Below are 18,056 nucleotides of genomic sequence, written 5' to 3'. Positions count from 1 at the left end.
GCAAGTGGAGGCATAGAGAGCATGCCTGTTACTGAAAGCTGAGGAGGAGTGGAGGCCAAGCCAGATGGAGCTCAGTCGCCACACAAGTATCACAGTGTCATCAATAGATGGCAACACCCTTTGAACCTCAGTGATTGGCAGACACTCTGACTATGAAAGTTACCACGATCACAGGACAGCAGCTAGCAGATAAGCCCATATTCTGGCCATCGGACACACAGCCACTGGTGTGAAACATGGAGGCATAATCACCGTGGCAGAATTGAGTGTCCAGAATAAATATCAAGTAAGATTAAACCCAACAACAACTGAAACCAACTAGATACAAAGAATCCTGTTACATAGTTACAAAGACAAAAATAAGATGAATGCTTGGGTGAAAATGTGCCCTTGATTTGAAGAATAGTTTTTAAGTTATTTCATGTTAAACATTTTGTGCATAACATGAACTTTGAAAATTGATATCTCATCACCACCTTAAGCGAATATCACAAAGTGTCTATGGATACGTCTGACTAAGCACTATTGGTCTATCATAGTATATTTTTTTATGAACATTACCTATTTTGAATTATATGCAAGAATGTGCATTCCACATGTGACAATTCACTATTCACATAAATAACAGATGAAACATTAAAAGTAGCAGCGACATTACTGAGTAAACATAGACAAGAATTTATGAAGGTTCTTGGTTTTAACTGTTAACAATATTAGTAATGACACAAGCTATTTAACTTAGAGAAAAAACACAAACAGCAATAGAAAGCTGAGGAAATTTATGTATTTTTGATGTATGATACGTGTATATGATATTAAATCCATAGTCTTTAAGTATGTTGTGGAAGTTAGACATGTTTGTGTTTGACTCATGTCAAACTGCGGGGGTTAAACAGGGTCAGCCATCTTGTGAGGAACACTGTTTAGTTCGCACTTGTTTAGAAGTGATTGAGATCTAGGACACACAGTACGTATATGCAGCAGTAGGTTGTGTTTCTAATGAGGTGGCATTTTTCTAAGTGTTGAGTCTTGGACTGGGATTATTTGCATGTGTCAATATTCTTCAGCTTGTGGTCTTAAAATATTTCATGTTAGGCAAATAGTCTGAACTCTAACACTTTACTGGGGTTGTTTATGCGCGTGATTTGCACTTAGAATCTAGTCAGTTCACAACTGTGGAACTTTAACTTTATACTTGCGCTAAATGAACTTTGATTATTTTTGAAGATTTTTCCAGAAATTTATGTGGACATGAGATACTGCTCCATTTTGTTTAAGCCCTTGCTAAAACATTCACTAGTTCAACAATTATTAACCTGTCATGGGTGTTATAGTAAGTTAAACTCAGTTTTCTTAAAAATTTAAAATGTTGTGAGTAGTCAACATTATTTTTCACCACAAACTCCAACATTTATTTGAACTTTATGACTAGATTTTTATTTCATTTTATTTATTTATTTATTTATTTTTTGCAACAAGTGTGTTGCTTGGCCCCTAGATTGTAGCATCACAAACACTTAAAAATCTAACCACGCATTTGGAGGCATTATAAACAGTGATTTTCTAACCTACAATTTATTATTCATGCAGTTGCATAGGGGGCCCTCATGTGCTAGAAGTTTACTGAACAATTATTTTTGTGGTACCAACAAAATAGTCACAAGTGTCAGCTTCCCCATTTTTTATCCATACAGTCACAAGATGCTCTGCGAAAGAGAATGAGCTGAAATTATCAAAGGGCCAGTCACAAAACATTTTTTCCACTGTCAGCTCACCTTATGATTAATTTAACTGGGCTCAGAAAATTGAGGTTTTACTACTATCAGTTCAGGCTAGTTACTAGTGCTGCTCGAAAAATAGATCAGAGGGTGACTAAACTATGATCAGTCTTTTCATGGCTGTCGCACAAACTTAATAGTGTGAGAGAAGAGCTAAGAAAAAGTATTACTGAAAAGGGGTCTCATAGACTTAAAAATGCAAGAGAAGATTATTACTGAAAAGGGAGGCTGCTGGTGAGTTGACAAACCAATTTATGTAAAACTATACATGAACAAATTTCACAAATTTTGTAATATGATAAACTGCTCCAAGATATGAATTATTTTATTACTCACTGAAGTAAAAACCACTGTTCTGTCTTAAAAATTTATGTACCATATTAATGTAGCAATGCAAACTGTTTACCTGCGCAGGGTGACAGCACTGTCATGTTTACACCCAAGAAGCAGCAAGGGCAAGTGGTAAGAGGGTACACTCCAGTATTTTTACAGGTGGAGCTCTGTCACACATTACATATCTGTAAGTGCCACTGACTGAAGTTCCCGTGTGGAACCAGAGAAGAAACAAGAGAACGGATGTTCACAGTGCTTCACAGGTACCAATTATGAAAATATATTCCCTGGGGAAGTGGCTATTTTTCATAGCTGTCTGTTGATTCATTGTCTGCTCTTTGAGTTGCAGATAATAATGCTGACTGTTTGAATCTATGCCAGATTACCTTATTAGATTTTCAGTTTTCTCGTTCATCAATATTTCTCTCCTCCATTAGTCATTACACACATTTTTGGTATGACATACTGTACATCTAGTATTCTAATGTTACAACAGTAGAAATTAAACAATGGAAAATCCAGGATGGAATGTAGCAACATTATGAAAAGGAAAGTTGCTACTCACCATACAGGGGAGATGCTGAGTCGCAGACAGGCACAACAAAAAGACTGTCACAATATAAGCTTTCGGCCAATAAGGCCTTTGTCAAAAATAGATCTCACACACACACACACACACACACACACACACACGATTGCAGCCACAAAGTGTGGTTTCAGCTGCCAGAGGCTGCAGTTGTGTGTGTGTGTGTGTGTGTGTGTGTGTGTGTGTGTGTGTGTGTGTGTGTGTGTGTTTCTCGTCTATTTTCAGCAAAGACCTAAGGGCCTTGTTGGTGGAAAGCTAATATTGTGACAGTCTTTTTGTTGTGTCTGTCTGTGACTCAGCATCTCTGCTATATGAACATTAGAAATTAATGCCACCACAGCAAAAGTAAACTGACTGCATGGTCTACTGGCTAGTATTTTTGGCAAGTAACGGTGAGGTCACAGGCTTGATTCTCAGTGGCGGCCACAAATTTTGTTTCTGGTGGAAAGGTCTGGAAAGAGATCTACGCAGCCTTTTGAGGCCAACTACTAAGCGACCTGAATACAAAATGTAGTACTTGCTGGTTACTACACCTACCGCCCACAGCGGACATACGAGTATGTTGGGTCACTATGGCAAGCTTACCGTGTGCCAACATTCAAATGTCGTCCCTGCAAGTGATTCAAGCGGTCTTCAGAAACAGCCCAGCCACTGACAGCCGTCTCCAGATCCTCCATGTGTGCGCAGCACTACGTCAGCAACAACTGATTTAGATAGCAGCCTCATAAGAGCATGCAGGGGTCCTGAGCCCTCAGTTGTTAAATGTGTTTGAGATGTTTAAACTACATTTGAGGGGCGAATATTCGTGTGTTTTGGATTCTGTGGTTTTTCTGCCATTCGGCTCTACTGTAGAGGCTTCACTTAGGTCACTTCTGCTACAACAGCAGGCACTTAAAGCTGTGTTGGAATAGTTATTGGCTACACTGACCCAGCTCAGGGAAGGGCAAGGGACGGTAGTGTATGGGTGGGGAGAGAGAGAAACACTGTCTGGTGGAGTGTGCAGGGACTAGACTGCCAACAGGCACAGCATCAAGAAGTTGTGGGGCAGGGAGGCAGGGAAAAAAAAAGTAGCAAAAAAAGGAGAGGAGCAGGGAAAGACAGGCAGATGCGCTGGCAGGGGACTGCAAATAAACATGGTGGGAGATGAGAATGGGGAGGAGATGATAATACAGAGGGGGTGGAAACTGTTGGGAGGAGGGTGTGAGAACACTATGTTAGCATAGGTTGAGGCCAGGATAATTACGGGAACAGAGAATGTATTGTAAGGATAGCTCCCATCTGCGCTGTTCAGAAAAGCTGGTGGTGGAGTGAAGGCTCCAGATGGCTTGGGTAGTGGAGCAGCCATTGAAATCAAATGTGTTATGTTTAGCTACATGTTGTGCCACAAGGTGGTCGACTTTGCTCTTGGCCACAGTCTGACAGTGGGCTTTCATCCTGGTGGACAGCTGGTTGGTAGTCATACCAGTATAAAAAGCTGTGCAATGATTGCAGCAGAGCTGGTAAATGACACGGCTGCTTTCACAGGGGGTCTGGCCCTTGATGGGGTCCTGTGACAGGACTGGAATAAGAAGTGCTGGGTGGGTGGATGGTACAGCTTTTGCAACTGTGTCTCCCACAATGATATAATCCTTGTGGCTTAGGGATGGACTAGAATGTTGTGGAGGTTGGGTGGGCAATTCAACACCATATTAGGTGGGGTGGGAAGTATCTTCGGTAGAATGTCTCTCTTTTCAGGGTGCGATGATAGGTAATCAAAGCCCTGGCAAAGGATGTGGTTCAGTTGTTCCTGTCTGGGGTGGCACTGGGTGATGAAGGGGACATTCCTTTGTATCTGGTTCTTGGGGGTGGTGGGATAATTGGGGGTTTAAGGGGAAATGGCATGGGAGATCTGTTTGCGGACTAGGTCTGGGGGATAATGCCTTCATGAGACACTCAGAACACTGAGCAAGGGAGTTTTTGTCACTGCAGGTACACTGTCCCTCGGTGGCCAGGCTATGTGGGAGTGACTTTATGGTGTGAAAGCACACCTCCTCAACCCAGCATCCCACCTTCCTAGATGTTGACCTCCTCCTCTCTGATGGCTTCATGCACACCTCTGTCCATATTAAACCCACCAACCACACCAGCTGTCAAAATGCAGGTGTGGTTGGTGGGTTTAATATGGACAGAGGTGTGCATGAAGCCATCAGAGAGGAGGAGGTCAACATCTAGGAAGGTGGGATGCTGGGTTGAGGGGGACCACGTGAAGTGGAAGGGAGAGAAGGTGTTGAGATTGTGAAGGAATAAAGATGTGGTGCCTTGGTCCTGAGACCACATCATGAGGATACCATCAATGAACCTCAACCAGGCTAGGGGTTTGGTGTTCTGGAAGGCTAGGAAGGCCTCTTCCAGATGTTTGTGATGGACAACCTGTGTCACTTTGAGCAATAAAATGCTCTGAAAAGTATAAAGGCATATTTTTTACTCAATTCACTTACCATGCTAAATGGATTATACATCTAAATGGTCCAACTTCTGGAGCAATATTTTGTGATCAACATAATCAAACACCTTAGTTAAATCAAAAAAAGATACCTAACATTCAAAATATTTTGATTGAATCCATCCAGTACCTCACAGAGAAAAGAGAACACAGCATTTTCAGTTGTTAAACAACTTCTGAAACCTAACTGTACATTTGATAGCAAACCATGTGCAATAAATTTATCAATTATCCTTACATACACAGCCTCTTCAATAACTTTAGCAAACATTCATGGCATAGAAATATGCCTAAAATTGTCTACATTATCCCTTTCTCCCTTTTTATAAAGCAGTTTTACTACTGAGTACTTTAACGGTTCAGGAAACTGACCATTCTTCAAGAAAAAATTACAAATGTGGCTACATAAATGGCTAAAATGTGCAGCACACTACTTTAATATTCTGCTAGGCGCTCCATCATATCCATGAGAGTCCTTTGCCTTCAGTGATTTAATTACTGACTCAATCTTCTCCTTGTCAGTATCACAGAGGAGTATTTAGACATCAATCTTGGAAAGGCATTTTCCTAGAGAGTTATATGATCCCCTGTTTTTATTTAATTCACCAGTAATGCCCAGAAAGTGACTGTTAAATACTGTACATATATCTGACTTATCAGTAACAGAAATATTTTTACTACAAACTGACTTTATATCATCAACCTTGTGCTACTGATGAGACACTTCCTTCATGACTGACCATATGGTTTTAATTTTATCCTGTGAATTAGCTATTCTATTTGCATAATATGTACTCTTTGCCTTCCTAATAATATTTGTAAGCACCTTGCAGTATTGTTTGCAATGGGCTACTGTAGCTTGACTGTGACTACTTCCCACTTTGTTCTACATGATATCCTTATTCCACTAGTCAGCCACCCAGGCTGCCTTTTAATGCTAGTACCCTGCTTAGAATGTTCTAATGAAATGCAACTTTCCAAGAGTATGAGAAATGTGTTAAGGAAAGCATTGTACTTGTCATCTATGTTACCAGTACTCTGAACATCCTGCCATTCTTGTTCCTTAACGAGGTTTAAAAAACTCTGCATTGCTGTTAGATTAGCTTTTCTACACAGTTTGTAATTATATTAAACATTTGTTTGAGTACAAAAACGTTTTAGAGTTAAAATTTGTGCATCATACTCTGAAAGGCCATTCACTCTTTTACTAACAGAATGCCCATCTAGTAATGAAGAATGAATAAAAATATTGTCTATGGCGATGCCACTGTTCCCCTGCACCCTGGTTGGCAAAAACACAATCTGCATCAGATCATATGGATTTAGGAGATCTTGCACACCACATATAACTAATTTCTAGTACTTCCTATAAAGTGAACCAAGAACACTTTCTAGCTGGAGCAGAAATGCTCTGAAGTCAGAGTTCATGGACCTATAATAATAACAATTAGAAGTTTAGTTTCATTAAATTCAACTGCCCCTGCACAACATTCAAATACCTGTTCAGTGCAGTGCTGTGATACAGCTATGGACTCAATACTGTTTTTACGTATCACTCCCCCACTCTGCAATGAACTTCTTCTGCCCACCATTCACCACTGATACAAGAAGGGAAGGACAATGACAATACCAACATATGCCACAGATTCAGATACTAAATCTCAAACTTTCTCAAATGATAGTTCCTTCATCAGGCAAAAATGGCAACAATGAAAAATTCAAACATAACAGCCACGCCTTAGTACTTGTGAATGCTCAAGGTTATTTCTGTACCTGACAGTAATAACCCATCAAGAAAAGAAAGCACTTTGTGCTGGAAAATCTACAAACAAACAAATAAGTAAAAATACTCAACTGCGGTTTTATTTGGTAACATGCAGCAATGTAGTGTACCTGCTAAGAGTAACGTCATAAAATGTTAGGGCAATAGCTTCGTGATAATAAGGATAAGGAAGGAATGGGTCACTGGCTCATTGCAGGAATCATCACTGTATTTGCCAGTGTGAAAACAGGGAATCAGAAATGTTGGCAGCCGGTTCCTCTTAGATACATATATTCTTTGTCAGATATTTTTTATAGAGAGTTACAAACACAAAATCACATAATGTGTGACTGTCATTATGCACATGCATGGTGAAAAGACTAGCTAATATTAGTCATTATCTTACCTTCTGGATGAACTCTTCAATCACTGCTACATTTACAAGTTCAGAACCAATTCTGCTTTTTAACACTGCAATGTCGTTTTCCAGTTTTGCCTGGTTTATGTACTGTAATTCATCTGACATAAGAAGGCTAAATTCCTCTTTGACCTCTATACCAGGGATAACTTGTGGCTTTAATGACTTTAGCTAAATGGAGAGCAAATGATTGCATTACTTTATTTCAATCGAAGTGGCATCTCATATAAACAAAAGGACATAATTTTATAAAGCAAGATCAATCAAATAGAGAAGCATTATTTTCAAACAAAGGAAGATAGATTGGCCAAAATTTATATTCAAAAGATATCTACATCAATTCAGCCAAAATAAAACACACATGAAAAAGAATTATAGGAAGCCTAGCTTTTGAAACCACGATAGCAGAGGAAGAAGCTGAGGGCATGAGGGCGGCCAGGGGTGAGAAGGTCAGATCACTCAGAATGCAGAATTAAAATGAACACAAAAAGTGCTTGGAGAAATGGTGTCAGAAATCAAGGGACTAGGAGAGGGTGGGGAAAGGGATCAAAAGATAGGTATACATACAGTACAAGGAATGAGCACGAAATGGAAAGGTGGATGATTAACACAGATTTAATCTGGAAAAGGGGAGGCATGGGATGTGATGAAGACCTATTCTTGATCTCTGAAATCCAGGGAAACTGATATTAGGTTGGATTAAATGGGTGGCTTTATGGCCCAATAAGTACAATGCTTAACTGTGTATATGGAGTAAGATATATGTGTCCAGACTAGAGTTCTGTTTCTGACATTTATGCGCGCTCAAAATTGTTGAGTGCATGTAGTTCCATTTATGTCCAATATACGCCAATTTAATTATTTTGTTCATTTGGAGCAACTGTATTTGACTTCCCTCATGCTAATTTGAGCGTCTCTTGCTCAAATGGCCAGATCACTTGCTCAAATGGCCCGACCATCTAGGTGAAAGGGGGGAAAACCATTTCTTTGATTTTAATGCTTTAAAAACACTTGAAGGTATGTAAGACTACACCACACTGTATTATGAACTTATTTTTTCATCAAAAGCCTTACTTTCCTTGTGGGAAAAGAAAACTGCTAATTTTCATTTTACATGATTTCTTAGTTCCATAACTCTTCTCAAGTGATTTTGAAGAAAATAAGCAGTTATAAATATGATTTTTTCACACCTGATAGTGTGAAATCTTAGCTTCTTAATAAACCATTTACCTTTCCCAAAGTCCTAACAGTCATTGTGAAGTGGTGCTATTTGTTTAGCACATGAACCCGATTTACAAGTCTCATGTTGAAAAAGAGTGATAGCGTGCAATTTATTGATCCCTATGACATTGACCCTACACCACTGGGAGAGAAATAAAGCTACAAAAGTTTTTGAAATGGTAGTGACACTGACATCCGTCATGTTTCCCAAGTTAATGTGAGTTATTAAATGGCATCAATGCAGTGAGCGCAAGGTGATGGAGTTCACGCAGGTTTAGTGTAGTGCAGGAGAGAAAAACAAATAGCTAATGAGCAGTGCGGGTCTATTATCAGACTGCTGTGATTTTAATCCCACATGTTCAGAAATCTCCAAATATAACCAATTTTCCCCTCAGTGGTGAAAGATTACACTGGAGAATCATCTGCTATGGCCTTACAGAAGCCCACACATTATATTATTAAAGCAATTAATTCTTGTCCGTTTCTTACAACGCAGGAAAAATATTCACCAAGCTCTTCCTGCATCTCCCTTTTCAAGTGGATGTTTCAGACCAATCCTTGTCGCTGACTAGTAAGCCGTTCAACATACCACTCATGAAGTCAAAAATTTCTCTTCTATGTGAAGTAGATAAGACACTAGTTCTTTTTCCAACTCTGCACATAATACAAGTTTTCTTTCAATTTTCCGTGATTTTTTTTTTAAAGGAGTAATGTTGCTCATGGCACGTTAAATATTTTAGCAGACATGTCTATATAGTTTTATTTCTGATTGCACAAGTTTTCTGGTCATATTCATTTTCATCCCATTTCCTTCTTTTTACCTATGGGATGTTTTGTGACTGTTCTTGGCAGTCTAAAACGGAAACAGCACAGGTTATAATGTTGACAAAGTAGCCCAAGATCTGCCTATAGCCCAAATTTAGACTATATGTAAGTGCCCAAATTTAAAACTCATGGCCTAAGCAAACCACAACCTCATGATGTGTAATTTTTATCTGAGAAAATGGCGATCAACAGTCTGCAGCAGAACTAAAATCACGATCGCTTTGTTCACAGTGATTAATGCTAACCTTATGAACAAACTCAAAACAGAAAAAAATCAGTTTCAACACTAAAAGCAAACTGTAATTTCTTTCTATCATTGGTTCCCTGAAACTGCCCTTAGCTTAGCTAGACGAGCTGCTGCATTACCAACAGATGAGTAGGCCTTGTTGGCTCTTGGTTGCAGAATATAGGTGACATGCAGATTCCAAATGACAAAAGAATGATAGAAAGAAAAATAATACAAATACAACAATGAAAATGAAGCAGCAGACAATTAGAAAGAAAAACATTACATTTAAACTAATTAAGTAAATAAAAATAAAAGTCTTTTGATTAGATTTACAAATTTTAATTCACTATCTTTGGCAAGATTTGAACCGATGAACTTCTACATGTGAGGCTGATACACTAACCTTTACACTATACCACAATGTCAGGAGAAACAATTACGTTTATGATTGTGGTGCTCCAATCGCAATGTTGAAATTGCAGCCTTCAAAAATTCGGCTTCATACAATGTCATGCAAAGATTATCTAATGTAATGATAATTGTATATGTGATACTGAATCATGTCTTGCATGCAAGTGTGTGTGTGTGTGTGTGTGTGTGTGTGTGTGTGTGTGTGTGTGTGTCATTTTGGTGTGGGTATCATGTGTGATGAAATATAAAGTAAAAGTGTCTGACCAATGAATTAGAATCCAAACACATTAAGAAAGAATGATGGACATGGAACTGGAAGTGAAATGACCAACTGTTGTGGCAGTTTGGCAACGGTGAACGGTTCAGGCATGATGCTGAGTGGTCTGATTGGAGGAATCCAGTTCCAGTGCATGAAGTATCAACTACCAAGTAACTTTAATTGGACTATAGAGAGAAGAATATTCATAAACACAGAAACTGTATGGAAAGATAATGAATGTGTACATGCAAAAGTTTTCAGATGGTTGATATGGAGTTTATGTTTGTTCACAACCACATGCGACAGTGAACTGATATGGTGATTTTACAGAACAAGTGATGAGGTCCGTGAGGCTTTTAACTGTTTCCACAGCAGTAGACACTAACATGCAGGAATATATATGTACAGCATAACTAAACTGTCAGTATAGTTCCATCAGTTGGAGGAAGTATATCAAAAGAAACACCAGTCTGCAGTCACACAGAACCAGCAGACAAATCAGAGCAACGAGCGCACCATGTTGGGTGGCCTCTCCCTCCCCGCCCCAGAGCAACTTGTTCGACCTCAGCCTGCCTACACCAAACATTCATACTTGAAAAAGTCGTGCTTGAGTGGCGCACGTTCGAGTCAGTATGAGCAAGCAAAATCCCCAACCTGCAGACCTCCACTCATGACCTTTCATAGTTGTCCATTCCTGTAGTCCACATGTGGGTTTGCTTACAAAAGTTTTTGTCAGCACAGCGGCTGAGATACATAACTGACAGTGGATGTGTAAGACATATGTAACTGGCCGCTTTCTTATCTGCCAATGAATCAATGACACATAATAATTCCAAGCTCTTGTACAGTTCTCTCTGAACAACCAAGACTGCCAAACTGCGAAACTTATCTTGTGTCACCGGAGTTCTTACATCATTATTAGCCATTTGACATCAAACTCTGGATAATGGCCACATCTATAATTTCCCATGCATCGCAGTCTTCAGCTATGCACATCCCTGTGGCTCTTGCACTTTTTCTAACGTCATCTATCCTTCTTCCATCAGGCTGTCATCTCAGCCTTCACTTTAGTCTTCGAAATTCCTTTGTCCATCTAACAACCATGTGCCTGGCTACATGACCCATTCATTTCCATTTAATTTGCATCAGTCATAATTACATCTTCCATTTCAATCTATTCTCTGATCCATTTGTTTATTTTCTTATCTCTCGTAATTCCCTATGTGCATATCTCCATTAGTCACTGGACAGCCCTCTGTTTTTGAATGGTTTCTGCAGTAAACGTCCAGGCTTCACTACCATAAATCAAAACTGGTGATACACAATGATTGTGAAATTGAGATTTCATGCTCGCTGGAAAACTTTGTTTTGAAAACTATATTTAGTTTCACAAAATTAGTCCAGGCCAACTTATATAGTTCTGAAAAGAAACAACGTGTGAAAAATGCACTTGGCTGGGGAAGCACATATGTCAGGGGCTCACATAATGGGCAGGAATGCGTAACTCATACAGGCCAACAAACACCGCTTTCAGCACAAAGTTATATTTTTAAAATGGCACATGTACATTTTTCTACTGAAATGAAACTAGAAGTACAGTTACAGTAGGCAGATTTGGTTTCAATGTTGTAAAACTCACACAGTATGAAACATTAAACTTTAGAGGGCAAAGGTTTCCTGCACTGTCCTGCAGCCTGTTGTCAAGGGTTCAAACAATGGGCATGAATGTACAGTCCATAAAAGTAAACAAACATCACTTTCAACACAAAGTTACATTCAGATAAATTGCACATGTATGTTTTTTCTACGGAAATGAAAATTAGAGGTACAATTTAGTGATAAGATGTGGTTCTAGTGTTCCAAACACAATTATTAGCGGCATATAACCCACAGAAATTTCAACTTTGTGCCTGACATTGAGCACTTAAAACAACTCACAGATAACCAGTAAAGTCACGTCCAATGAAACTGCAGCGCCTCAACAGATGTTCAAAGTGCTCACTATTTGCATCAATACACTTGTGGAGATGATTAACAAGTAAGTAGTGTACATTTTGTAGTGATTGCACTGATATTGCTGCACACACACACGCAGCAGTAATACATTGTTGCGTATGCTTTGGTGGCATTGGGGGTCCTGCACGCCAGAGAAAGAAGTCTTATAATGTCACAACAGGAGACTGGAGTGGCCCGCTCACAGGACTTTCTCATCCTATACATCTATTTGGAAACATTGCATTCACAACTTCCTTGGAAACATATGCTTAGTGTGTGGGGCATCCATCACGCTGGAACCATTTTGATAGATGTGTTCCCAATCCCACATACCCCATGAGAAGGGGCTGTGGGTCTTGCAGAAATGATGCATACTGCCATCTGGTTATTATTCCCGGATAAAAATAGGCACCTACAATATGGGTACCAATGATGCCACACCAAAAACTGACATCGCACTGTTATTGATGAGCAATTGGAGGAAGCTAGAAGGGATTTTGTACAGACCAGTAATGCATATTCTGCAGATTTACATGAGAATGATTTGTGAACGAAGCTTCATCCATAAACAACATTTCACATAGGAAGTCAGGACCACCTTGCAACTAGTGAAGTGCAAAATGACACAATTCCGTGTGGAGTTCAGAGTCATTCCTGTACAGTTATTACTGGAGCGAGATATGACACAGATGAAACATATGACTATGCAGTTCTCCACACACTACTACAGCTTACTGTAGAACTGCGTGCAACCTGTCATACTCTCACCTCGGCACCAGAACAGCAATTTGTTAATTGATGTATTTGCACGCTGACACTTTCTGGGTGCCCAGCTGATTGTTTCCATGAGACTTGTGCGGATGTTGGAAATGGTATGATCAGCCTGGGTAGCGTTCAGTATACACGGTTACAGCTGCAGTTGCATTTCTGTGACATAGCCCTGTAGGCATCCTTTAAAGTCTAATACTTCAAAATGTATGAGGTTAAAACAGTCTACATCAATACTCTGTAATCCTCCTTACGACATGTGGCAGAGGGTATCCCATGCCACAACTACCCATTTCCTCTCCTGTACCACTCAGAAATAGAACGAAGGAAAAGCGACTATCTATATGCCTCCATATGAGCCCCAATTTCTCATCTCTTATCTTTGTGATCCCTATATACAGTGCATATTGGAGGCAACAGAATCATTCTGCAGTCAGCTTCAAATGTCGGTTCTCTAAATTTTCTCAATAGTGTTCCTCAAAAAGAATGTCACCTTCCCTCCAGAGATTCCCAATTGAGTTCCCGAAGTATCTCTATAACACTTGCATGTTGTTCAAACCTACCAGTAACAAACCTTAGCAGTTTGCCTCTGAATTGCTTCAATGTCTTCCTTTAATCTGGCCCAGTATGGATCCCAAACACTCAAGCAGTATTCAAGAATAGGTCATATTAGCATATTATATGTTGCCTCCTTTACAGATGAACCACACTTTCCTAGACTTCTCCCAGTTAACTAAAGTCAGCCATTCACCATTCCTACTACAATCCTCTCATGGTCCTTTCATTTCATAAAGCTTTGCAACATTACACCCTGATACTTAAATGACGTGAGTGTGTCAAGTAGGACACTACTAATGCTGTATCTGAACATCACCGGTTTGTTTTTCCTAGTCATCTGCATTAACTTACATTTTTCTGCCATTCATCACACCAACTATAAATTTTGTCTAAATCATCTTGCACCTTCCAACAGTCACTCAACTTTGATATTTTGCTGTACATCATAGTGTCATCAGCAAACAACCATAGTTTGCTGTCCAACACTCTGCCAAATCATTTATTTATATAGAGAACAACAGCGGTGCTATTACACTTCCCTGAGGCTCTCCTGATGATACCCTTGCCTCTGATGAACTTTCGCCATTGACGACAACATACTGGGTTCTATTACTTAAGAAGTCTTTGAGCCACTCACATATCTGTGGGCCTATTCCATATGCTTGTACTGTCTTGGGGCACCATGTCAGATACTTTCTGGAAATCTATAAATATGAAATCTGCATATTGCCCTTCATTCATAGTTCACAGTATATCATGTGAGGAAAGGGCAAGCTGACTTTCGCACAAGCAGTGTTTTCTCAAATCATGCTGATTCATGGATATAAGCTTCTCCTCTCATGAAAGTTTATTATATTTGAAATGAGAATATGTTCAAGGATTCTGCAGCAAACCAATGTTAGGGATATTGGTCTGTAATTTTGTGGATCCATTCTTTTGCCCTTCTTATACACAGAAGTCACCTGCACTTTTTTGCAGTCATGCTGGGTGAGAGATTCATGATAAATGCAAGCTACGTAAGGGGCCAATGCCGTAGAGTACTCTTTGAAAAACTGAATTGGGATTCCACCAAACCTGGTGACTAATTTGTTTTCAACTCCTGTTGTTTCCCTATGCCAGGGATGCTTATTACCATGTTGTCCATATAGTAATCTGTTCAAAGGTCAAATGATGTTATGTTGGTATGGTTCATCTGCATGAACAATTTCTTGAATGTGAAATTTAAAACAGCAACTTTTATTTTGCTATCTTCAACTGCCACTCGAGACAGGTCAATAAGTGATGGATGGAAGCCTTAGTCCCACTTAGCAATTTTACATAGGACAAGAATTATCTTGGGCTCTCTGCCAGATCTTTTACTAGGGTATGATTGTGGTAGTAGTTGTGTGCTTCATGCGTAGATCTTTTCACAGGGGCACAAATCTCTAATAACCTTTGTTTGTTGTCATTTGCGCATACTCTTATGAACCAAGAGTGCAACAGCCTCTGCTTCCTCAACAGTTTCTGAATCTCATTATGAAAGCATGGCAGGCCTTTTCTGTCCTTAATCCACTTATTAGGTACATAATTCTCTAGACCAGTGAAACCAAGTCTGCCATCACTAACTGTATCTCTAATTCTCATTTTTGTAGAAAAAGCACAAACATGCCTTTAAAAAAACCTAACTTTATGCTGACAGTGATGTCTGTTGACCTTTGTGGATTATGCATTTCTGAACATTTTGTGAGGCCCTGAAATAGGTGCACCCTGGCCAATTGCATTTTTAACATTTTTTATCTTTTTGGAAAGGCGTGAAGTGACAGTGTTAGTATACAATAAACAAAGAATGGGTCTACATATTATATTTTCCACAAAACAAAACTGGTTAAAAAAGAGATGTCACTCTACACCAGAATGGTGGAGAAATGTGGTAGAGGGTAGCGGGAGAGAGGAAGGGTTGACAAAAGAAGATTGTACGTTCTGTGGACTTCAGAGCAGCCCTTATCAACTTACTGTGATGAAAATGTAAAAATATTTCCAGTTAAAAGATACAATAAGGCTGTTTTTAAAAGAAAATAAGATTTTTATTATTATTATTGTCATTGTCATTACAAATCACTACTTTTTTGCAAGATTTGGTTAACAAAAACAGTAAGACAACCAACTTATTTCTGATAGAGACAGCTTTCACAGAAATATTTTTGTTGAAATCAGCATCAGCAGAAATATATCACATCTGGAAATGGAGGGAGACTTAATCAATCATTTTTTTAAATAAGTAAAATATTTACTGATGATCCACTTCCAGTTTGTAAAATTGTTTCTCTATGCAAATTCACATTACAGTACGTTCTACCATACAGAGAACTAGGCTCTTCAGTTTTCACCTGCAGCAATTACAGTGTAGTACAATGAATTGACGTACCTTTTTACTCAAAAAATTTATTGTATTTTTGTGCATCTCTGAGGTTGTCTTCTTCTCATTAAGCTTACTGGTTATGTCTAAAATCTTAAAATTCAGATCTCCCTCTTCATCAGTGAGGAGTTTTAGGTTATGGCTATGTACAGACTCTTCCTTTTCAATGTTCTGTAGTGCTAACTAAAAAAAAAAAAAAAAAAAAAATATTTATATAGTTTTTCAATTGATCAAAAAGACAGAGTACCTTCAACTGAAAACTGTATAATAAAACAAACAAAAATAAAAAAAATACAAATGAACTCTGTAATCTGGAATGAAGAGTTGTTAGTGCTTCAGAAATTCAAAGCTCTAGATATTAACTGAATATTACGTACGTGAATCACCTACCAGTAAAAAAACAAAAACACCAAACATGTAATAAATATTATAATACATCATCAATGAAGTATTCAAAATATACACATATTTAATTAAAAACTTTCATACACAAAGGGTGTCCCATATGGAACGCAGCTTTTGAAATGCACGCCACTTCTCTTCTATTTAGTTCACAGCACTGAACACTACACAATTTTCTTCTGTTTTTTCTGTGATTAGTAACGGAACAATTCACAATAGAACCCAGTATTGTCACAGTGAATACGTATTACAAATGTGGCGAACATTTTGCAGAGATTGTTAGAAAGCTCAGTGCAACATAATGTACCAATAAGTGAATTGTGATGAGACTGATTGCAAAAGTTGAGAAAATGATTTATTTGAGGACATTAAACCCACAGGCCATCCTCGTGTAAGTTGTTCCGGGGATGGGATAACATTGCCACCATGAGTGACAATTTTGCAGGAAGTCTGATAAAATCTATTCACTGACATTCAGAAGCAGTATGAAATGAATTCTGAATGAAGATCTGCACCCTTGGACCTATAAAATCCACCTGGCACATAAGAACTGCAGCCAAATGATCACTAAATGTGCTGAGCATTTGTCCTTTGGCGCTTGCAAAACAAAGTGTGGACAACAATTTCACCAAGAAAATAATATTCTCTAATTAGGCACACTTTCCATTGAATGGCTTAATGAAAAAGCAGAATCACAGGATTTTTGGCGCAGAGAACCCTCAGGTAGCTACGGATAAGCCATTATATCCACAATGGCTGTTTAGTGTGGCATTTGGGCTCAAGACATAACTGGACTCCACTTTGTTGAAATAGAGCCGGAAATGCAAGTAGATAACAACTGCCGCACTATGTTAAGAGAGTTTTGTCTAAATTGGATCGCGTGAATGCTGAAGAGGTTTGGGCTCAACAATATGTTGTAACCTGTCACACACTGATTGCAACAATCAAGCTTAGTGCTGAATGATCAGACACAGTTACCTTACTCACAACTTCTAACTGTAGATACTACTCATAATCCTATTCAGGCCATATTGTAAATTACCCTGCTCACTTATGCCACATTTTCCTTTATTTCATTTACTATAATTTCTCTCGAGTTAAAAATTTTACTTCATGTAATCACAGCTGCATCACTCACCTGATTAGTATCACTATTATATCTTATATGTTTGTAATTTAGGACCTATTAAAGATAAGATTATTTTGTTCAGCCACACCTTTGGAATACATCACCTAAGTTTATTGTTCAATTATTTACTTCCATGTACAACTGCTGTAATTTGTCTATGATTCATTAGTTAAAGGGTCACTTACTTTATCTTAGTTAAATAATTTTACATTGCATTTACACTGAAATAATTGCTTTGTTTTATTCCTGATTCTAACATTAACATTTTTCATCTCTGCAAATGGAGATACTCTGTAGATGCACTAGTTTAAAATCTTTGACACAACAAAATATCTATGAATGACATACTTATCTTTCTCACTGTTCGTGTAACAAATAATAAATACTGAGGAATATTACACCAGTGTTGTGTGTGTTTCATTCATATGGTATAAAATATTCTATCAAGAACCAATGGAACACTCAATCAACACAACAATTAGTCCAGTCAACAAAGGAAAATTAG

General features: G+C 38.6%; 1 protein-coding gene across 2 annotated transcripts in view; it reads right to left on the bottom strand.

The window, feature by feature from the left end:
• The window catches only part of LOC126458421 (structural maintenance of chromosomes protein 4-like), a 330,847-nt gene that overhangs the window by 11,760 nt on the left and 301,031 nt on the right, over positions 1-18,056 (bottom strand). For both annotated transcript variants that reach the window (XM_050095456.1, XM_050095457.1), the window contains exons 17-18: positions 16,030-16,203; positions 7,348-7,530 (exon numbers count right to left, since the gene is read on the bottom strand). In XM_050095456.1, coding sequence (XP_049951413.1) covers positions 7,348-7,530; positions 16,030-16,203 — 357 coding nt within the window. The remainder of the gene's footprint in view (positions 1-7,347; positions 7,531-16,029; positions 16,204-18,056) is intronic.

This window comes from Schistocerca serialis, chromosome 2, assembly GCF_023864345.2.
Source record: "Schistocerca serialis cubense isolate TAMUIC-IGC-003099 chromosome 2, iqSchSeri2.2, whole genome shotgun sequence".
Lineage (NCBI taxonomy): Eukaryota > Metazoa > Arthropoda > Insecta > Orthoptera > Acrididae > Schistocerca > Schistocerca serialis.
Note: the sequence above shows the minus strand (reverse complement) of the source record. Positions and strands in the feature narration are given on the sequence as shown.